Source organism: Polypterus senegalus, chromosome 1 (assembly GCF_016835505.1).
Source record: "Polypterus senegalus isolate Bchr_013 chromosome 1, ASM1683550v1, whole genome shotgun sequence".
In the NCBI taxonomy this organism is placed as follows: domain Eukaryota; kingdom Metazoa; phylum Chordata; class Cladistia; order Polypteriformes; family Polypteridae; genus Polypterus; species Polypterus senegalus.
In genome coordinates, this window is record NC_053154.1 from 120,875,883 (window position 1) to 120,900,135 (window position 24,253).

Here is a 24,253-nt window from a genome sequence, read left to right on the forward strand (position 1 = left end):
GAAATATCAGCATGAATTCAGATAAACATAATATAGGAAGAGCACCTTTCCGCTCTTCATGTGACAAAAAAAATGTTCAAAAGTCTATATAAGGTTCACAGAAATTTGGAGCATTGAGTATAAAAGACCTGATATTTTAAAGCAAAATTGTTCCCGACTTAACAATAAGAAAAGTCAACATTTAGATATTAAAATGTACCTAAATAACAATGAAGACATGATCTGACATTCAAAAATGAATAGATTTAACAGGGATATTTTAAAACAATTTTCTTGAAAAAAAAAAATGTAATCATATTCCAGAAGTATTAACCTATTTTTTGGAAACCCATAGAAAGGAACACCATGTACTTGTACTCTAAGAAAATTCTAGTCCCTAGTTGTCCCTGTATGGCATTATTAATTATAATATTGAAGCTCCAGGCTTGGATTAAACAAAAAGAAACCTCACCAGCTAAAAACAGGTGCCTCCTCATGAGATCTAAAACAAGCTTTGACTGTGTAGGGACAAAGCAGGATGAGATACCAGGTTGAAAGCCAAGTATCAATGGCACAACTAAATGCCAGTTTAATTTACCCTGCACATAAGGGGCCTTGTGGGAGTGTATTTATATAATTAGTATGCAAAAGAAATGCAAATCAATGCAAATGGTTAAGTTATATATTGCAACAAAATTACCTGTGTTATCTGGTATAGCTGCGGTGGGCTGGTGCCCTGCCCAGGGTTTGTTTCCTACCTTGTGCCCTGTGTTAGCTGGGATTGGCTCCAGCAGACCCCCGTGACCCTGTAGTTAGAATATTGTGGGTTGGATAAAGGATGGATGGATATCTGGAATAGATATCGATCGAAAAAGGCGGCCTGAAACTGACTACTTTATTCTGCTAACTTTGGTCCAGCTGACTTTCAGCACCTTGGAACCCAAAAAGTGAAGAAGGTAAGGTTGAAAAGACACTGAATATGCAGTTTTGTTAAACAGATGTTTCCAGTGGAGCATTTATTTTAAAAAAATGTACATCTGAATTCAGGCTCTTATTTGGAATTGAAATCTCACTATAAAGCCCACATATGTATAGGGAGTTTCAAAACTGGAATTGATGTTATTTTATAAGAATTAAGTGGATAGGAAAAGCAAGGTTTGATGGGCTGTTTTCACCTAGATTGTTCTAATGTTCTAAATATTTTTTTTTTTTTTGCAAAAATATGCATAGTTGTAATTTATGCGGGTGAAAGTCATGGGTAGTAATTTTCAGTTTGGCCTTTTGGGAGATTTTTTTAGGACTGGCTATAAGACCATTTCTTTATGTATGAGTGAGTGTGTGTGTTTCTTTAATATGCTTAGGAAAACACCTTAGTGAGCAAAAAAAAAGCAAGATAGGAAATCTGGTATATTGAGAAATTGGAAAGGCTTTAGTCAGAGAATGCAATTTATGTTTATAGATTGCTAACTGCATTACATTTCTTTGCTTTTGAACATTTTAGGGAAGGAGGACTGGGATACACAGGGGCACAGTGACTGCACTGTCGGTGAGTTTATTAGATTCCTATGTCAGTTTGTGTTTTGTCCCTTACCAGAGGTATATTTCTTAAGTTCAAAACAGTCTTTAGGTTTACTTGGCAGCTATATATTGGTTTAGTAAGTGTGACTATGTGTGTTCACAGAGGGGATTGGGAGGTCCCGTGGCCTCGAACCACTGCAGATTTTATTTTTTTTCTTCAGCCATCTGGTACTCCTTTTCTATGTTAACTAATGTTGTCTTATTTTAATTTGTTATTTTGTCCTTTATTTTTCTTTTCTTCATTATGTAAAGCACTTTGAGCTACTTTTTGTATAAAAATGTGCTATATAAATAAATGTTGTTGTTGTTGTGTGTATGCTCAGGATAAACTATGCTCCCACTAAGACGGGTTCTTGAGTTGTGCCCACTTCTGTCAGTTTAAGTTCATTGTCCTGTGTCAATAGTATAGGGGAAGGTCTTACTTGCTTGACTCCTCACAACAGCAACAATAATGAAGTACCAACAAGACAAACACATGCGCATAAAAAAAAATCCTCATTGTGTTGTCAGAATCAAAGTGTGGAATTGCTCAGTGTTGACATTGGTACAGGATGTGGATGGCCATCGTGCCCCTTTATCTTGCCTAACATCTTCTCAACCATTTTTGAACTTCTCCACCATGGTAAAGCACTGTCACCATATTGTGTAGAAAAACCTCAGCTGATTTCAGTCCTGGTACTTGTTTAGTCTATAAAAAGTGGTCACTGCTCACTGCTCTTTTTTAGTATAAACAGGGAACCGAGCAGTAATGCTTACTCCTACAAAACAACTAGAGCAACTGATTGAACAGAGCTGCAACTTTACTACTAGGACCACAGACAAAACACAATTCCACATGTGCACCAGGAAAGCTGTACAGCCAACCGAAACATAAAAATCACAAAAGTGAGGATAATTATTAGCTTCCTATTGTATATATATTGTCAAACATGCAAGCATCAGGAGTGTCTCAGGGTCATATCCGTACCAAAAAAACAGGGAACGGTTTGGATATGACACTGCCACTAAGCACTGTTTTGTTTTCCTTAGAATGGAGGACACCCCAGAGGACTAATGACATCACTTTGCCCCACATTAGCCACGTCCCTTCCATTTCTACCACTATATATATTCTGGCCATATATGAAGTATCTGTTCATAATGGGACCTGCTTCAGAAGAAGGCACAACTTTTCTTGAAGATGGCAACTTTTGACAGCTTAAAGAGGTATAACATCACTATTCATCATTTTCAAAACTTATTTCCTTTTTTTAACTTAGTTTCTCAACCAGGACATTAAATGGGGAATCTGGAACACCAGATCTTTTTCTTTGTTCTTTTTGTTTTAAAACAATATACAGAATTGGGACAGGATAGGGACAAGGCAGCTCGAAGTGTGAGAAGTTGTGTGATGTAAAGGAGCAGGTCATGAAGGAGGTATCAGGTCCAGCCTCCAAACAAAAGCAAATGTCCTTCTAAAGGCCAGCTCTCAGCAGCTTTGTATTTATCCTTCTTTTGCACCCCATGGCCATTACTATATATATATATATATATATATATATATATATATATATATATATTGTGGTGGACGGCCCGGAACGCCCTTTCATTATATATTTAGGGGGAGCAGCCCTGGACAGTGCAATACCTCCCCCTGGATGCTGGATGGCCACCCCCCTGGGTTGGAGGAGGACAAGGTTTGGAGGAGTGGTGGTAGAAGAAAGGAGTGTTCTGATTTATCTTTGTGTGTTTTGGACATTCTGGTGTCTGTCTGTTGGTGTCCAGGGGTTGTCTTTCCACAATGGCATCCCAGATGAGACTCTCCACTTGCTAAAAGGAGGGGACCCCTTGTATTTTGTGGAGGCAGCCCGCACAGCAGACAAAGGTGCACACATGCCACAGCCCACACACTTAGGCCAGCAGCCAGATCTATGATGCTCTACAAGGTCCACGGATAAGGTTGTTCTGTAAGATGGGGAAGAAGAAGGGCAGACGTACCCTGAAGGTAGCGGCACCTGCATCACATGTCGTCTCTGTGGAAGCGCGGGTCGGCGGAGTAGCAGAAGAGGCCACCCAGACAAAGCACGCTTGGGAAGATGGGATCCAGGAGGTAAGTCTCGCGCACAATGGCAATACACCTGGCGGGGCTTATACCGCTGTCCTGTGGCCTTGCTTTTTAGATGTGGACTGCCTGTTTATGCGCCTGTGGCCGAAGCACGCCGACCCATGGAGTGATGGAGTGACGACAGCGGGAGAAGAGGAAGAGTCGCTACAGACAGTCTTCCCTGATTGAGTCCACTCATAAGGTGGAGGGAGCGCTGGAGGACTGGAATTTCCTCCCAGAGGTAGGCAAAAGATCGGACAGGGTGTGTTGTGTTCCTGTCGGTGATTGGTTGAGTCCGGGACCAATGAACGTCAATCATGAGACGGATGATGACCCAACTGAGCGTGCGCAGGAGCTCCACGGCTCACAGCCAGTAGGGAGGACCGAACGAACTGTAAGTCCACCACCGGCTGAGGAAGCCCTTCTGCCCGTACAGTCATTCTTTAAGGTTCTGCAGTTGATGTGAGAGGTAATCGACGGGTTGGAGAAGAAAGCGGAGGCTCCCCTGATGGCCATAAAGGAGTGTGGGGAAAAGTACAGCGTGGGATTCTCCAGCCAAAGCGTTGATGCAGTACAGGTGAGTACTGCTGGTACTGTAAAAGAAAAAGGAAGCCCTAGCGAAGGAAGCCAAGACATGGGTGACCAGACTCAAGTAGCAGGGCGTCCTACAGTAGATTAGAGGATGAGTACCAAGCTTACAGTGGGAGCTGAGGCATGAGGGAGGTGCAAGCTTGTATGAGTCGGCACACAGACCACCCCGCTGAGGCATGGGGGAGTTGCCGGCTTGTATGTGTCGGCACACAGACCACCTCGCTCCATGAAGTCATAGCTCTCGTAACCCGATCAAGAGGAGTGCAAACAGCCCAGGGTCCCTCTTTGTCCCATAAGGGGATCCAGGCTGTTGCAGCACCTCAGACTAAAGGGAGGCCCCGCAGTAAGAAGGGTGGGTCCCCTGACGGAAGGAAACATGAGCATGAGAGCTCACATATGGAGAAAGAGCGCTCTCCATGAGGATGGAGAAAAGCCCCAAATCTGGCTGGGTAGACATGGGCACGGGCGTTCCCATTCTGTTTTCAGGTCCAGAGGGCACCAGAAAGATGCTGTCTGTAAGGCGTGACTGAAGACGCTAGTAGGTGGTGTCGGGACGATGTCTCTGCACCCCATTCTTGTTTTACAGGACCGGACCATGAACGAAACTATGTTGGCACCCCGCTGTGGGAGAAACCTAGCCCTCGTGGGACGGGCCGCTTTGCCCTTTGGGCTTCAGCTGTGATGGGGCAGTGTGGCAGACGGCCGGGGACCCTACCCAGCCGGGACGCCTGGACAGTCCATGAGAGGGATAATACCTTCCCTGGGCCACGAGAAGGCAGCCGCCTGGTCTGCTTGGGGGCCACCGGAACAGAGCTGGGAAGCTCATCCCTATGGGAGGATGTGGCCACCGCCAGGGTGCGCCCGGACGGTCATGGAACCATGGATGGTAGCACTTCCACCACACCAGGAAGTGCTGCTGGAAGTAATCCCAGGGGCACATGGAGTGCTTCCAGGACCTCATTTGACACTTCTGCCACACCAGGAAGTGTCATCAGACAGAGCACCTGGAGTCCATCCGGGTTATTATAAAAGGGCCACCTCCCTCCAGTAGATGAGCCGGAGTTGGGAGGAAGGAGATGCTTGTGAGGAGGGGAGTGGAGGTCAGAGAAAGAGAGAGGAAAGAGACAGTACTATTCGAGAATAAGGCATTGTGATGCTGTTTACAAATAAACGTGTGTGTTTTGGACATTCTGGTGTGTGTTTGTCGATGTCTGGGGGCTGTCTTCCCACTATATATATATATATATATATATATATATATATATATATATATATATATATATATATATATATATGCACACGACCTTGACCCACTGGTATGCCTGAAGAGTGGAGAGGGCAGCCCCAGGACTGGAGCTTGGAAGCTAAATCCTGTTAGGGACCGTGGCCATCTCTAGGGGGCACTTGGACAATCTCGGAGCCTTGGACTGCAGCACTTCTGCCACACCAGGAAGCACTGCCGGTAGAGAATCTGGACGTACCTGTAGTGCTTCCGAGTGCCCACGCAGCACTTCACCACACCAGGAAGTGCTGCAGGAAAATCATCAGGGTGCACCTGGAGCTGGAGTTGGGTGGCAGAAGATGGAGCTTGCAAGAGAGGACTGGAGGCAGCAGTGAAGTAAAAGAGAAATGAGAAGGAGAGAAGGACAGAGCCTTGTGAGTTTATTGTGGCTGTGTTGTGCTGTAAAGAAGGAGCAGAACATAATAAATGTGTGTGTTGTGGATATTCTGAGTCTGTCTGTCTGTGTTCCGGACGTCTTTCCACAATATATATACAGTATACGCCCTTACCAGGCCAGCATGCCTTTGGAGTAGAAGGACTGGGGTTAGGGGAGAGTGTGTGCATGGGTCACTATCTTCCCCAGATTGGTAGATGGCTCACCCCCTGGGTTAAAGTGGTGCCTTGGATTCCCATAGGGCACCATGGGACATGAAGTTCTGCAACTCAGCCCTTTCGAGTTTCATGGATGCCACGAGGGGGTGCTGTGGGGATTACTGTACAGAGCTCCACTTTATCGTGCTTCTGCCTCACCCGGAAGTGTTTCTGGACCATGATAACAGGCCACCAGAAGAACTGCTGGGTGCAGCAAAAAAGAAGCCTACTGTCTTCATTCTGGGAGCCAGAGTTGGGAGGCAGAGAACAACGCATGCTGGAAGAGTGGAGCTGGGCAGAAAGAGTGAGAGAGAGAAACAGAAAGAGAGGACAAAGACAGAAGGAGAAAGAAGACAAAGTGCTGTGGGCTTTGTTATTGTGCTTACTTGTACTATGCCATAGTGGTGGGAAACAATAGGGAAGCGTTTCCCACAACAGAAACAAGATTGTGTGTTGTGCTGGACTTGTGTCTGTGTCTGGCTGTATCAGTTTGCGGAGCTGGAGTGGCCCCTGCAGGCCACTATACATCCATTTATTGAAGGTTCCTAGTAATTAACTTGTTTTTCAAAAACATTTTTCTATACCAGGATGGAAATCTGCATCTAGAATATCGGCTGCTCTGTCTGGCATTGTTATGCTATTTCATTTAAAACACTTAAGCAACATTCTAAATGTTTTTTAACTTGCAGGGGCTTTTATAGTCCAAACAAGATCTATAGGATTTTTCTCTGCCATATTCCTCTACGTTCTTGCACAAGTCTACTTTAAATCTTTATTAGGTTTTACAATGTCATAAATAAAAGTTGTGATGGGCAAATAATAACTTTAATAGCAAAACATTAATAAAAACAAGGAAATAATCCAAACAGAAGTTAAGCCACTGGGACAGAGCTGACTGTGGCATTTGGGTTGACGTAGGTGGTGCTTGCATAGCAACCTCGCACATTTTGCATGGCAACAATTAGAGCTATATGGATACTCCTGAACTGGCCTCATTTTTCTTCTCATTGATATAATTTGAAAACATCCAAAATGACTCTGAGCCACTGAGCATATAACACAAAAGCCCCTTCTATTTACCAGTCAATTTGTAGTAATATTTCCTTAGTTTTTGTGGTTGGTTGTATAAAGAGTTCTGCTTTCAAATTATCATACTTTCAGAACATGTGTTTGCTGCATTTAATTCTTCTTTAATTCTTCTGTAATGCTGAACCTATGCTGAAGAAGAGTACAGAATTATACAAACACATGTTGCATTGACTTGTCAAGCTTTTCCCCAGATTCACCCAAGGCACATCCCTATAAAGCCTGGTATTGTATATTTTTTCTATTTTATTTAATCATGTGGCTGACTTTCATACTTTTTAAGCTGTTGCTAATAGGTGGAATGAACAAATAATCTGTGACTTCTTCTCCAGATTATTTTAAAGCAGTCACACACGACATTTGACAGGGTCAGCATAACAAGCTCAAATAGCTTAGTTTGAATTCCTGGCCTGGCTACTCTCTTTTTGAAGTCTGCATGTTCTCCTTGTGTCAGTGAGGTCTACTTCCCAGCTGTTTGGTTTTCCTACCATGTGCCAAAGTCATGCCAGCTAACTTGATTAGTGATTCTAATTTGGACCAGCATAAGTCAATGTGGGTGTGGGTATTTACTGTACCCTGGAATAGCCTGGCATCCTGTCCTCAGTTTGGACAGATTCCAGTTCGACTAGATCTGTTATTAGAATAATTGTGTGGATACAAGGAGGAATGGACTTTAAGGTAAGATTTAATTATCTTGACGGGTCTGATATTATGTTAAGATTTTATGCTAGTTAAGGTAAGAGAAGCCATCACAGCAATTGGAAGTGCAGTAACTGAACGTGCATTATGAAAAACCAAATTACATGACATTAAAAAAAGCAAAGAGGATTTCTTATGATTTTTGCATTTGACACTGGCATGCCATGTGATTTTGCACTAGCCAACTCTTTAATAACATTTGGATATAAATATCTAAAGACAAGCATTATTAATGTGAAAGAGTTGTCATAGCAACTAAAGCTTGTGGCAGAGTTGCTCGAGTTTGAATTCTGTGTTGATTTAGTTTCTTTTGGTGGTGGTGGTGGGGGTTATATTGCAAAAACCTGTCATGCCAGTTGCATCAAAACCCACGCTGCAAAAAATAGATATTAAAAGGTGTCAGGAGAGAAAAAGGGGAATCCTCCTCTTTTAGTGGTGAAAGTGCCTCATTTTTTTTTTTTTTACAAAGGAAAGCCGCTGCCTGCTACAATAAATAGGAAACTCTGCAACACAAAAGCCCCACATTGTGAAGCCATGGACTGAGTAGCTGCAAATGCTTGAAATTCTGAAAAGAAATCAAAAGGATGAATACAAACCAGTGTACATGTAATGGCACTGCTGACTTTGTTTCTGTCAGAAAATGGCACAGAGTCAGCAGTGAATCACAAACACTAACGGCAGTGGCTGTCATGCTTCACTTTAACCTAATTGTGTCAGTAAGATTGTCCAGAGAAAAAATATAGTTCTGCCCTCCTGATAGAGAAACCACTTCAGAATTCAAACAAAAACAGCCCTTGGTACATCGTATGTATCCACCCAACCTGCATGTCTTTGGACTGCTGGAGGAAACTCATGCAAGGAAGATCTGGAATGTGAACCCTGGTCTCTCTACTGCCAGGCAGCAGCACTATCACTGCACAACCCAGGCACCCACTTCAGAGTGCTGTTACATAATAAACACTCATTTAAAAATAATGTCTTTATGTAATATTGTACATGTTGTGGAGACTGGCCCAGACACAGACAGGCAGACACGTTCATGTCACCCACAAACACGTTTATTTACACTATTTACAACAGTCAAGTGCACCACAAACCCCCAAAGTCCCCAAAGTCCTGGCCACACAGTGCCCTTCTCTTCAGACTGCCTCCTTCTCTCTTCTCCAGCTCAGTCCACTCCATTCCCGTCTCTCGCCTCGAATGAAGGGAGGCGGCCCCTTTTATTAGCACCCAAATGTGCTCCAGGTGGGTTCCAGCAATCACCCGCCGACACGCCCCGGGTGTCCCTGCTCTTCCTCCCCCCAGCACTTCCTGGTGTGGCGGAAGTGCTGAGGTCCAGGGCTCCAAAGGCATGGGGGCGCCCCCTGGCGGTGACCATGGGCCCTTACAGGGTGGAGCTTCAAAGCTCTGTACCCGTGGCCCCCAAAGAGGTGGCTTGCCACCCCAGCTACCTCTGACAATGTATTAATTAACTAGAGGGTGGCACAGTGGTAGCGCTGCTGCCTCGCAGTTAGAAGACCCGGGTCCTCCCTGCATGGAGTTTGCATGTTCTCCCCGTGTCTGCGTGGGTTTCCGCTGGGTACTCTGGTTTCCTCCCACAGTCCAAAGACATGCAGGTTAGGTGGATTGGCAGTTCTAAATTGTCCCTAGTGTGTGGTGGGTGTGTGTGTGTCCTGCGGTGGGTTGGCGCCCTGCCCGGGATTGGTTCCTGCCTTGCGCCCTGTGTTGGCTGGGACTGGCTCCAGCAGACCCCTGTGTTTGGATTCAAAGGGTTGGACGATGGATTAATTAACTAAATATCACAGCAGCCCCACCAGTATTTAGAATGCACTGACTTGCAGAAAATGAATGTTTACCACTTATTTTGTGGACAACATGGCTGCATTATTACCCCTTCATGAATAAAGACCTGCCTAACAAGGTAACTGGACAAAGACACTATCAGCGCTCTCACTGGCACTTTGAACAATGAGTCCGTTAAGACTTTTGTGACCATCACAGATAATCCAACTAGTGGTTCAAATGAAGCAATGCACTGCAACTTTCAGCTTTATTTTTTGTTTTTTATGGTATCATGCATATAGCTCTTATTCACAATTGCTTTCTCTTGGGTCATGTTCTTCATTTAACCACAGTCATCTCTAACAAGCAAAAATACAGAAATTATTAAAGTTAGTTATAAAAGATAAAAGATGTTAAATAAAACAATACACCTCACATTGCAAAAATGAAATGACATGCCAGCTGTAGATTTTACTGTGCGCCTTTGGCAGTGTTTAGCTATGACTGTTTTAGTAGGCAATATTTTCTCACCTCCCATGAAACAAATCAAAGTTACCACATTACAATGAAACAACACAAGGGTTGCTGGCATGAAGCTAATGAATTAAAGCGGTAAAGTAATCTTAACTCTAATTAATATCCCTTAGTTTATGTTATGTGTTTACATTATCTAATTCATGCAACTCAGGTAGCACATTGTAACGTTCCAGCCCTTCTAACAAATCTACAGACGGGACTTTGACATTGGCCATAGCAGTGGCCATAACAGTAGCCTTGCACAGGACATCACCTACTGTATACGACAGTATACGATTGTGATGCACTTTTCGGCAGCATCCATCAGATCCCCACTAATATTGGCGGTTCACAGAGATGGGAAAACTAGTGGACTATGCGCTGTACTCACATGTTAAGTGGGTGAATCAAATTGGTGTGGGCGATTGTGGGTCTAAGTTAGAGGGGGCAGTGTGAAATGAGAATATGTGGGTGAAGTAGTACATTATTTGGTATAACGATGCATCAATCACAGTATCTGGGACCAACTTTCTAGTAAGCATAACTGTCTTCAAGAATCTTGAAAAGGCAAACTTCAGATTTATTGTCATGTCGGAGATTTATGACTGTTGGATCTTGCAGATGGCTTTTCCATTCTTTGCGGTGTTAAATTGAAAATATCCAAAATTAATAAACTCTGGTGCTGATCCCTCCATTTCTGCTGTCCTCCAACACGCTGATTAGTCCTGCAGGCATGGAGTGCTTAGAGTACTTTATATTAAGGGAATTGTAAGGAATGCTATTTGAAAAATTATAATTGTGGCAGTATATTGTGAGACTCTCTAAGTCATCAATAAGCAAGTCTAAGTCAAGTTCAATAATTTAAAAAAAAATGTTGTTAAGCAAGTTACAGAACAGAAAAATTAAGACTGAGTCTGACTTGATTAAAGCTATCTTGACTTCTACCTCAGCCAAATTGTCACCAGTGCCAGATTAAAGGGAGGGAGACCTGAGCACTTTTCTTAGCAATCTGACATAGTAGCTGAGAGCTTGGTAGCATGTCATGCTGTGTCGTCAAGTTTCTAATAGTGTAGTCTGTTTGGAAAAGGACATGAGATGGAGGTCCCACTGCATCTGCAGCATGGGGTAGTTGGTACATTAGCTGCCACTGCTGAGATGCCACTATAGGCAATCGCCTACCTCACCTAAATTGATGGGCTGGCTCTGTTCTCACCACATCCATCCTTAAAGTGTTAATTTCAGGTTAACTGACATGTCCAAATCGACTCACAGTGCAAATGAGTATAAGTGTTGGTATGTGTGTGCAAATGTGACCTATGACAGAATGGTGTCCCATCAAATGTTGGTCCTTGTTGCACCAGCAACTACCAGGATGGAAAATTTAACTCCATAATGCTTTCTCTGGTTGTGGACTAGTACCATACCTAATCTTAATTAATCTAACATTTATTATTTAAAAAAAGTGTGAATTAAAATGTAATTAACACAGACAGGCAAACTGTAATATGGCATTGTCCTTGTGACACGCCCTTGTGCTGATGTGGAGGTGACAGTGTCACATACATACATACATTCCAGAAGCAAGCCTCTGAATAAGGTGGAAACATCCACTTGGGGAATGGTTTTGCATGCAGTGCAAACTGTTGTAGATTCAACACAATCTGAAATAAAGACAGGTTCACTCATCTGTAAAAGAGTTTATTTCAGCTTGAATGAACCTCACTTGAACCTTTTTACTCACCCACAGCAATCAGACTTGATTTTCAAGAAGGGACAATATATTGCAAATGTGAGATTGGCTACTCCATCTCTCCACATCTCAAAAATAGCAAGATACACAAATTTGATAAATAAGTAGAGGTCAGCGTTTTGCTGAAAAATAGAAGGTAAGGTTAGAAACAGAATGTTTCAGCTGCAAAGCCTCCAAACCTTGTTTTCTATTTAGGCTATACAGCTAAAATGTTGCGTCTCTCTTCTGTTTTCTTTTCTTTCAGCATGAGAATGACATTTACCTTTTTTCCCTTTTACAGACATACTGACATAGCCCTTCACTAACATCTAAAAAACAGTAGGTTTATTTTTTTCAAATAAACAGAGGAACATCTCACACTATAAAAGCAAACAAGAAAACAACAAAAAAAGCCTGCAATGCCTTCAGAGTCTTCCCGGAAAGATGCCTGGTCAGGTGGCTCACCTTCTTGTTACCTCCTTTCTCTCTCTTTAGGCTTCTCTTCCTCTTGAAAACTAACTTCTGAACTCCAGAAGCATACTTCTCTGGTTAACCATAGATTTCAAAACTCCATTCCAGTCAGAGACCATGTTTTCCTGCCTAATAACCTTAAGGGGAGGTACTGCCCTCCTGCCAGTCATCTATAGCGCCCTGTTAAAGTGGTCCCAAATTTACCAGTTACTATAAAGGCCTCATGTTACCATCGGTTGGCCCAAGGTATTGTCGCCTCATTCCAACTCCCTCTGGCTTCATTCTCTTTATAGGTAGCAACCCCTAGTGTTGTCCGTATTGCTTACCCTTTACATCCTGATGTACTGGTAGCTCAAAGCTTTTCCTTTTTAGATTAGTCATAGTTTTCAATATGGTTTGCACTGAACACCATTTACTATGGTCAAAGATAAGGCTGAAGTACTTTTTGCCAGTACGTCTTAACATAAATTCTGTGGTACAATTACTAAATGCAATTTTGTCAAAATATGGATATTTAAATCTGAGGTTGCTAGATTTTAGTTGTAACACACAATTACTCCTTGGCCTTGAATACAGTGTAATGGCAAACAGACTGCCAACAACCATGCAATGAAAGTGGTGTGAATCATGGGCTGCATTATATTAATTAATTGTCTTTGCCAATGATGGGCTCTCCAGGCTTTCATCACTAAGTATTCAAGTTTGGAGTAGGGAATAATAATAATTGAAATGTAGAAACTGCAACTAATACCTATTGATATAAATTATCCAAAATGTCAAAGTATGTAGACACCACCAACCAAAGGTAGGACGACTTGTTGACAAGGTATAGAAAAGGTCGTGCCATCCTGTCGTAGAGTCATCTTTTGATTGGCGGTGTCTCCATAGTTTGACATTTTGAATAATTTATACCAACAGGTATTAGTTGTTTACAAGATACATTTGATAGTCCAAGTTGTACTGTGACATGGAGGACAAAAAACAAGTCATTAATTCCAAGGAACTCTCTGTAGACCTCTGCAACCAAATTTCGGTGAGGCATAGACCGTGGCAAAGGTATAAAACCATTTGTAAAGCTTTCACTGTTTCTAGGAGCACAGTAGCCTCAGTAATTGTGAATTGGAAAAAGTTTGGAACCACTGGAACTCTTCTTAAAGTTGGCAGACCAGCCAGACTGAGGAACCAGGCAAAAAGGACATTGGACATGGTGGTGACCAAGAATCCCAAATTTACTCTTGCAAAGTTTCAGAAGTCCTCTGCTGAGATCGTAGAAACTGTCAGAAGGACTGCCATCTTAGCAGCATTCCATGAATCAGGAGTTTAGGGTAGAATGGCTAGATGGAAGCTACTCTTGGGTAAAAGGCTTGGAGTGTGCCAAATTACATTTAACTATGAAAACAGGAGGCAAAGAATTTCTGGTCTGATTCACTGTTTTGCAGATCTGGTGAAAACCAGGCACTGCTCATCACCTGCCTAATTTCATCTCTACGGTTAACATCATGCTATGGGGGTGTTTCTCAATGGAAAGGGCAGGGAGACTGGTCAGAACTGAGTGAAGGATGAATGCAGCCAAATACTGAAAGGTACCTTAAGAAAACCTGTTCCAGATTACATAACCAACAGCTCACTTTTCAGCATAACAGCAACATACAGCCAAGACAACACTGGAGTGGCTTTGGGACAAGTCTCTTGACTGTCCCTGAGTTGCTCAGCTAAAGCCCAGACTTAAACACTATAGAACATGTGTGGACAGAGGTCAGTTTACAGACACTTACAATCCAAATTAATAGAATGTGAGAGGGTCTGCCAGGATGAATGGGATAAACTGCCCAAATCCAAGTGTGCAAAGCTTCTAAAGACTTACCCAAGAAGACCCAAATCTGCAATGGCTGCAAAAGGAGCTTCTACAAAGCAAAGAATTAAGGGTCTGACCACTTCTATAAATGAGAGATTTCTGTTTTTGATAAATTTAATTTAATAAATTTGCAAACTTTGTTGAAAACATATTTTCACTTTATGGGTTACTGAGTGTAGATTGATGGAGAAAAAAGGCAAATGTATCCATTTAAAATGAAGCAAAGGGATCTATTTTCTGAATCTCTTTATATTCAATATGGAGTATATACACAAATAAATCTCTATCAAAAGAATTGCTCCTGTCTTGCCTGTAGAACTAAAGTGTGAAATAGTAGTGAATGTAAACAGTTTTCTCGACAGTAATTTAAGGCAACATTTGTTATGTGCATCTCAGACTATACATAAAGGGACTATCCTGACACAGGTGGCAAATACAGAAATTCAGCAGGAAAGAAGGGGTCAAAACACTGGAAAGTGTCCATTTAAAGAAAAATGAGGGTAAACATATTTTTATAGAGGTGAAAAGAAAGGCAGTATGTCTTATTTCCAAAGAAACTAAGGTGGTCTCCAAAGGGTACAAGATTTGGAAGCAATTTGACATAAAATATGCTTATAATATCAGTTAAGGCAATATAGTATCGGTTAAGGCCAGAATTGTCACATATCCTGGGACAGCCCTAAATGTCAGATCCCCAATTTAGTTCTGACTTATTCTTAAAATAAAATCTTTATCTGTCGCATATTTAATAACTTGTGCAGATGTTGCATTTTGCATGTAGGACTTTGCTATAGTAGGCTGTATGATGAACTGCATTTAATTACCAGCAGCCATCAGTTTAACTTAAATACAAACAACATTTGATCAATCTTGTTATTCTGAAGCTCACTACGGTGTTTCTGTGTAGCTAACCAGGAAAATATGCAATCGGTAAAAATCAAATTGAAGCTAAACATACAGCCTCGAGACAGAGGACAAGCATTTGAGACTTTCATCACCCAAGCTATAAAGGAACATTAATAAATTCATCTTTTAAAGTTACTGTGCAGTAGTCACTCTGTAAAAAAAAATGTAAAAGTTTAGAATTTATTGTAGTGATTTGCAATACACGAGGTGATCTCCTTCCGTTTTTATTGTTTTTGGTGGTTTGACATCTGTAATGCATTGTTTACAGTTTACCAGTAATGAAGATTATATGATCTGAGTGGCAATGCACGGCCTCCTCCGAGTTGTGTGGAGCTGACATACAGTATGTGTGAGAGGTCATAGACGTGGCATAATCCAGACTATCACCCTTTAGCATTTCATGTGTTTTCTTTATTTATTCTTTCAATAAACAATATTCAAATCAGTAAAGGAAGGCGTTGTTCAGCAGTTATTATTTATAAAAAAGATGAACGTTCCTGAATTTTAACAAATGGCACAGCAATGAGAAAATTGGAATACATTTAAGATTGAAAACACATTTAATCTGCAAATAATAAAAATAAATAGAGCAATATCATCTAAACATACTCATGTTATATTCTTGGAAACTATCATTGCAAATGATTAAAATACCTAATTGTGCCTATGATGAACTGTACCAGCTTAAAGGATTAATATGGTATTTGCATAAAAAAATCAATAAATTAAAGACTTATCTAAATCATACCTAAAGACAAACTCAAAAAAGGATTCTGCAACATTAAAACAGATCTTCCTCTTGTCAGGGCAGTGACATTACATTCTGTTTGTCTCTTAGTATCTCTTCTTCTTCATCTGTGTGACCTTCAGCATCCCAGCTTCTGCAAGATAAAAAACGAGATTGGTTTAGAAAATACATTATTTAATGTCTGTTTCCTGGAATGAATTCCACAGTGCAGCACATGCATATTGTTAAGGTTCTGACCTGAGGCTAAAAAAGTTCAAGCCTCTACATCTCTTTTAATTTTCATTTCCATGATTAACTTTGTAACTTCTTTCAATGAACAACTCTGTACATTACTTTACTGGTAATTAGCATGTTATCTCCCAATATTCAAATCAAAAGCTGATTTAGGAAAGTTTACTTCTATCAACTCAGTGTTCATCTGTCCTTAAATTTCCTAAAAACTCTAAATAACTTAAACATTTTATATATTTGAATATTTACAGATGTGCAGGAATCTCTCTCTCTATATATATATAAAATAATTACACAATTAATCAGAGCTGAATTAAACACAAAAATTAAAAAATAAGGGCTGGATTGGTGGTGTAGTGTTTAACTCTACTACACCACAGCTCCAGACTTTTGGGGTACATTCCTGATCTGGACATACTATATGAAGTTTGTATGTTCTCTCATTGTATGGATGGGTTTATCCCTACATTCCATATCTCAAAGCCATAGTGGTTCATTTCATTGGTGTCTCTAAACTGGCGTGGTAAGAAAAAAGTGTGGGCGTGTGAGTGAACCCTGCATTGGAATGTGTAAATGAAATATATGGGCAAAAACCTTTACTCTGTCCAAAAATATGGTCTACGACACTCAAATTTTTATGCAACAGTATCAAATCGAATAAGTTACACTAGACTGACTTCTGGTTGTCACTGTATAGATACATTTTTCCTGAAAAATATAAAATGCTGTTTATTATAATTTCAGTATGAGCATTAATAATTTAAAATAGACATACAAATGGATATATATGAGGTTTAAAGACAGAAATTAAATAAGATGTACAATGCTGGTTATATATTGTTGCTTTCTTCCTTTTAGTTAGTTTTTTTTCGTTTTCTTCCAAGATTGTCTTAAAGGAGTTATATTTATTCTGACACTTTTTTCTCATTGATCATTAAGTTGCAATTAGTGCTTAATTTGCTTTAGAGAAAAAAAATGGTTTGAAGTGAAAAGTAAATTAATTACATTTATTACATACACTCAAGTACCTCTTTCATCATGATGCACCATGTCTGAATTGGCAACATGATGTATAGTTAATTTATTTGTGGGAAATAAGCATGAAAAACATAATGATTCTTCAGAGGAAACAAGACCCTATATGTGAGTAGACACATGAACAATTAAAAAAATAAATAAATGTAAAGTATTTTAAATACTCTCTGTGTGTGTATATTATATATATATATATATATATATATATATATATATATATATATATATATATATATATATATATATATATATATATATGTGTGTACACTTCCCCAAACACCCGACACAACAGACACTAGGCACAAGTGTTGCAACACACACATTTATACAACTGTGGGAAATGCTTACAGAAATTGCTTCTCAATGAGCATAAGCACAATCCACAGTAAAACAAAGCACAGCACTTTCTTTTCTTCTTTCTCTCTGTCACTCCTTCCACCTCCACTTCTCCTAAGGGAAGCTTCATCGTTTTCCTCCTCCTGACTCTGGCTCCTCGATTCGAGGGAGGCAGCTCCTTTTATATAGCACCCAGAAGTATCCCAGGTGTCCTTTGATCACTTTCTGTGTGTACTTTGAGGTGTGGCTACAATCCTGCAGAGGAGGGCTCAGCCATTCCCCTAGTGCCCCCTGGCGGTCACCATGGGCCCCAGCAGGGTTGAGCTTCCATGCTTAAAGCATATGGCACCATAAAAAACAAGAGGGACTGCCCTCTGTCGTCCCAGGGGATATGCTGCCCTGTTTAAGCTCTCTCCCCCAGTCCTTCCATCACGGAGGCATCCCAGCCAGGTAAAAGACCCCGCTGTCGTCACTATATATAGTGATATATTATATACACTATATATATTATATACACTATACAGTGTATATTATATTACTCTCTCTCTATATATATATATATATACTGTGGTCCCCGGGGATTCCGCCACATGGGGATGTGTCCGCGGGAGATTGCCGGGAAGCAGCTGGAGCCCATCCGGGTTCCTATAAAAGGGGCCGCCTCCCTCCAGTCATGGGCGGAAGTCGGGTGGAAGAGGACGGAGCTGGAGTGAGGACTGGAGGCAACCAGGAGAAAGAGAGGCACAGGACTGTGTGGCCTGGACATTGGGGGAATCGGTGCTGGAGGCACTGGGATTTGTGAGTGCACTAATTGTAAATATTGCACAACGTGTGTTGGGTGGAACTATGTTGTCCGTCTGTGTGTTTGGGCCAGCGTTTACAATATATATATATATATATATAGTATATAAAATATACTATATACTATATCAGGTGAGTTTCATTTCACTGCATGATGTTGTGCATGTACTCTTCAGTAGCTTCTAACTTGAACATAACTTCTATTTAGTTTTTTCTTAAAACACGTTTACTGTACTACATGCTCCCATTATGCCAGAACATTTCAAAACAAACCAAATTATCACAGTTATGCAGACAGTATTCTGGTTTATTTGTCAATAGCACTAGATAACCCTGAGCCTCTAAACCAGGAGTCTCCATCTTTTCCCCTGAGAGCTACTTTTACAAAATGAAAATGGCCGAGAGCTACTCATGTTTTCTAACGTTTGTTCTCATAGCTTATTTCAACCCAAACAAACTATAAGTTTGTTTTGCCTGAACATTTACAAAATGGTGGTGTCCACAACTCACATTTTGCATTAAAACATCACAAAAATATTTAGTTCACCTGCAAGTGCATTTTGTATGTATGTATGTATGCATTTTCTAGTGTATCTCACACTAGTGTATTGATTTAAAACATGAATACTGTCAAAACAAAACAATGCAAAAACAAATACACAGATATTCTTATTCATTTGTCATTTTGTTACATGTCACTGTTTCACTTCACACAAGTATTCACATGTCCAGTTGCATGTGTGATGTGTTTTTTAGTTAGTCAGATTACTGGCACTGCATGGAGTCAACAAGAGAGGCAGGTGTATGGTGGAGTGTTGCCACTGAGGTTCACTCATATGGAGTCATTTAAATGTTCATCTGTCAGTCTTGTTCTGAACTTTGATTTCATGACATTCATATCAGAAAAGGCAGACTCACAGAGGTATGTAGACCCAAACAAAGCAGCTTAGTGAATATTCTTATAGTTATCTGGCTCTACTAAGCTCCAGAAATGCTGAGAATGCTGTTGAGACTTTAACTGCACATTATTTTGAAGGTTTACTAATATATAATATATAAAATCTAATGTCTGTCTGTCTGTATGTCTGTACTCTTTTCACGGGAGAACTACTTAACGGATTTAGATTGAGTTTTTTGATACAATTTGCTTGAACATTCCAGTTGATTTTGCAACTTTTTTCATTTCACTATGTATCATAGTTCGCATATGGTACCAATTTATTTGCACATATCTGAGATCCACGCAACTTGCTGGGGGAGAGGCATGTTCTTTAACTCTGCTTCTCTAGCAAACGAGAGAACAATTGAATTCAACTTTGTTTGATATTTAAAATAAAGTGTTACTTAGGTCTTGATGAGTTTGAGTCCGGATATTCTCTTGTATGCCACATTGAAAAGATAGATTGCAATTCAGATTGTGGATCGTGATTTTGCGTTAAAAGGATCGTGATATATTTTTTTGGACAGATCGCCCACCCCTAATTTGACTAATGAAGTTATCTAATTTATGTAGGATTCATTAACCCTTTTGTGAGATACCTGGAAAGGGGTTGTGAGCTACCGGTAGCTCGCGAGCGATGTGTTGAAGACCCCTGCTCTAAACCCTATGACTCAGTGTCTTTCCACCATCATTGAATGGATGAGTAATACTTTCATAAAAGTTAACTAAGAAAACATGGAAATTTTGATTGCTGGCACCAAGCAAAAAAGAGAAGACATTAGAAATAAACTGGGTCCCCTGGCTTTACAAATAAGGCCAAAAGTAAAAAAATCTCAATATAATTTTTAGTTTAGCTAAACTCCAAATTGAGTATGTTACTAAGATTGTACTCTTTTACTTAATAAACATTGCACAACTTACATCTTTTACATCACTGCATGATGCTGAAAGGTTAATGCATGTTTTTGTCTTTAGTCATCTAGATCTAGCCACTGACTCCTGGCCTAAGTATGCTGCAACTATCTGGGATGCTGGGAATATTAAGAGAGCTCTACAAGAGTATCCTGTTAATGATGACAGATTCATGGACTGTAGAATACTCAGGGTGGTGTGATGGGTCTTTGGTCTTTGGAATTCCAAAGATTTACTTTTCTCAGCACTCTTCCAACTGGGGCTTTAATTTTAATGTCCTTCATAGACATCTAACCATAGTTTTAGTTAAGCTAGGCATTAAGATTCTGTGCTGTTATACATACTTTTTCTTTAGTTTTTACTCCTTTTTTAACTATTTAAGCTATTATTATTGTAAACTCTTTTAGCTATTCTTCATGTATGAAAATGTGCTATTTAAAAAATGGTGATGTTGTTGGGACTACAAATGTTTGACTAACATTTCTACAATGTTCCACATCATGGCCAAAAAGTGATCGTTCCGAGAAGACACCTATACTATGTGGATGACAAATAATGGCAGACATAATAACTAACTTGATATTCCTCTTTAAGGAGTGAAGTTAATAAAATGTAACATTTTTTCCAGATACCAAAAATAAATGTATGATATGAGTAAGAGTGGTTTTTTACTCTTTTACTATTATGTAATAAGTTTGGTCTTCATAACACTTTTAATACATCAGTAGATGTTAATCAGCTCTGCAATGTGACCTACTAACAAAACATCACTTTGAATTGGTCTGAGGTGGCTTAACTGGGACACATTTCTCTTGATATTACATGTTTAGTATAAGGCCTATGAATCCTCCATATCAGCAAGTCGTTTTAACATCATGTTAATATGCTACACTGCACAGAGATGAATAACCTATCTACCAATGTTTTAGAAGTACTATGAAGACCAAAAGAAGCCTTTGTTAAGGTTTTGTTACATAATAGTAACTGTGTAATAGATAAAATTTTTGCAGCACCTAAACTAAAGTGTTACTGAAAGTAAGAATTTTAAGTTAAGACTAATTAGTAAGCTGCTACAAACTTTGAAAACACTTTTCAATTATGAACTGATTAACTGGGTGCAATAAAGATAAGCTACATTGATGTTTTTTTTCCAAGTAAGTCAATACCAAAGATAGTTTGCTCAAATTTAAACTATTTTAGATGTTTAAAAGGACTCAAGAAACATTTTAAGAAGCTATGCATCCAGACTTAGAAGGATCCTCATCATCTGTAGCTTATAAAAGTATCTTTCAATGAGGCTCTTTTTAAATACATTTCCTACTATATTCTTGCTATTGGTTTTACAATGTTTTATGAATTTTGCTTTATTGCTATATTGAAATTGCAACTTTATATTGTATGGTTGGACCAAGACATAGTGTTAGAGCACCTAGTGTGGGTGACGGCTGCATTTCCACAATGGAAAGTGGCTAAGATGGGATGCCTTCAATTGATAACAGCGTAGTTAGCTTTGAGTGACACAGGATTTCAGTGATGCTCAGGTTTACAGACAAACATTTGGTCTGCTTATACGAGGCTAGTATGTCTATTTGCTTGTGGCAACTGGCCACATGGAAATGAAGCTGCACTCTTGGAGTGCTATAAAGCATTGAGGCAGCTGTCCACATGTAGGGTGCTATAAGTTAGTTAGACAAAATGTACAGATAACGCTATTCACATAGGGCACTATAAAGTTGATATATTTAGTGTTCATTCACACACTATAATTAGCTATAACTACGTAGCACAGACTAACCAAAATAATAAACAGACAAACTTCCACAATAACATAGATGGCTATCATGGTTAATCAGAGGCTTATAACCTTGAACATTCTTTTGTTGCTACTTGATAGGGTCGGCAAGTCAAGGAGAGACTCTCAACAAGCCTTTTTTTACCTTTTGTGTGAAAAAAATAGCTGTCACTGTTTGCTTGCCTGTATAAATTATTGCTTTTGTCACTTCAGTCTGACTCAGCATTTCCTGACCTTATGCTTTCAAGAACATGTCCTAATAATGGAAAGATAACTTTTAGTATTTTATTTCATCCAACTCTGCCTTACTTTAAATCTGTAAATATACACTTAAAAACAGTTATCTAATCTGTGTGAACATCAACCACGTAGATCAGCATGGCCAGCTATGCAATTACAGTATGTAGGTATGTATGTTTACCCAGCTCATGTCTGCCACAATGTGTTTAAAATCTAACTCATGGAGTAACTTCAGAAGTTGGATAGTGTTGAATAAAGGATTCTTGAAATACCAGTATAAGACAAAATGGGTGGTAGAATGAGCCACTGCAAAACCTTTGACACCATGGTCCATTGCCCATTGTACTGCAGCGACTGTACTTATTCTTTTATCTATCTCACTATAAACTTTATCCATACTACTATTACTACTACTACTACTAATAATAATTTTTTGCATTTATATAGCACTCTTCTCACTACTCAAAGAACTCAATGAACAGAACTATGAGATACTCACTTCTTTCTTCACTTAGAGTAGCTGCTGTACTCTTAATTGCAAAAGTAAACCACTCTTTTCTGGGGAAGTGATATGATTTTAGGTTTTAAGAAGCTGATTCTCATCATAAGTATGTCATCCTCAACTGAACAATGTTCCAGTGAATTTCTGTGAACACAGTCATTTACAGTAAAAGCAGGGGAACGAAATTAAAATCACTAAAATGAGGGACCAGACCCAGAACAAAGTTTGTGGTACCGACTCCTGAATAAACAGGCCTATGGTTGATGTTCACTATCATAGTATAGTGACTCAGTGACCCTGTAGTTATGTTTGGCTCAAGATAGATAGATAGATAGATAGATAGATAGATAGATAGATAGATAGATAGATAGATACTTTATTAATCCCAAGGGGAAATTCACATTATCCAGCAGCAGCATACTGATACAAAAAACAAAATTAAATTAAAGAGTAATAAAAATGCAGGTAAAAACAGAAAATAACTTTGAATAATGTTAACGTTTAACCACCCTGGGTGGAATTGAAGAGTCGCATAGTGTGGGGGAGGAACGATCTCCTCAGTCTGTCAGTGGAGCAGGACAGTGACAGCAGTCTGTCGCTGAAGCTTGGAGATGACACTGTTCAGTAGACGCAGGGATTAACGGTTGAATGCAGTGAATCGAGCAAATAAATAATTCTAAGAGCCTAGTACTGGGTATAAATAAATACATACATCCATCCATTATCCAACTCACTATTTCCTAACTACAAGGTCACAGGGGTCTGCTGGAGCTAATCCCAGCCAACACAGGGCACAAGGCAGGAAACAAACCCCTGGCAGGGCACCAGCCCATCACAGGGCACACACACACAAAGCACAATTGATGATCACCAGTTCACCTAACCTGCATGTCTTTGGACTGTGGGAGGAAACCCACACAGACACGGGGAGAACATGCAAACTCCACGCAGGGAGGACCCGGGAAGTGAACTCCTAACTGCAAGGCAGCAGCGCTACCACTGCGCCACCCTAAATAAATACAAACTCTAAAATTTATAGGTCTGAAACTCTACAAAAAGTAATTATTAAAAAGAGCAAATTAATGAAACCCTTATAAAACCAAGAGCGCTCCCTAGTAACTTGACTTTAGCAAATTCTAGATAACATGTAAGTGTTTTTTGTGGTAAACAGGTCGGAATAAATTACTGGAAGATATTGTGATGCAAAAACATGTCTTCTATTAAATTGCTAGAATGTTTTTTTTTTTTAAATCAATTTCTTCAATTTATTGCTATGCATTAGAACACTCACTAAATAACTCATTATTTTTTTTCTGTCAAGAGAACTTGAGAAACTTCATAGACAAGGTATTTGAACCAAGTGGCACCAGTCTGAGGGTGGTCAAGGCATGTGCCAGATACCTCTTTGTGGCCTTTCAGTACCTATTTGCTACCACTCTGAACCTGCAGAGGGTGTCAAAACTGTGGATGACAACACAGTTGCAGGGCCTAAAAATGGACAGCAGGGTGCTTAAAAGGACTACAGAGCAGTAGCTGTCACCACAGGATCATTGTTACACCAGGTATGT

General features: G+C 40.0%; 1 protein-coding gene across 5 annotated transcripts in view; it reads right to left on the minus strand.

Moving 5' to 3' along the window:
• Nucleotides 1-24,253, minus strand: part of zbbx (zinc finger, B-box domain containing) — a 148,974-nt gene that overhangs the window by 15,088 nt on the left and 109,633 nt on the right. For 3 of the 5 annotated variants that reach the window (XM_039756909.1, XM_039756926.1, XM_039756917.1), the window contains exon 20: nt 15,538-16,029. In XM_039756909.1, the coding sequence (XP_039612843.1) occupies nt 15,951-16,029 (79 nt within the window). In that variant the 3' untranslated portion in view covers nt 15,538-15,950. Of the gene's footprint in view, nt 1-10,015; nt 10,031-15,537; nt 16,030-24,253 lie in introns of those variants that run through there. The other 2 variants (XR_005634113.1, XR_005634112.1) reach the window with 2 other exon arrangements.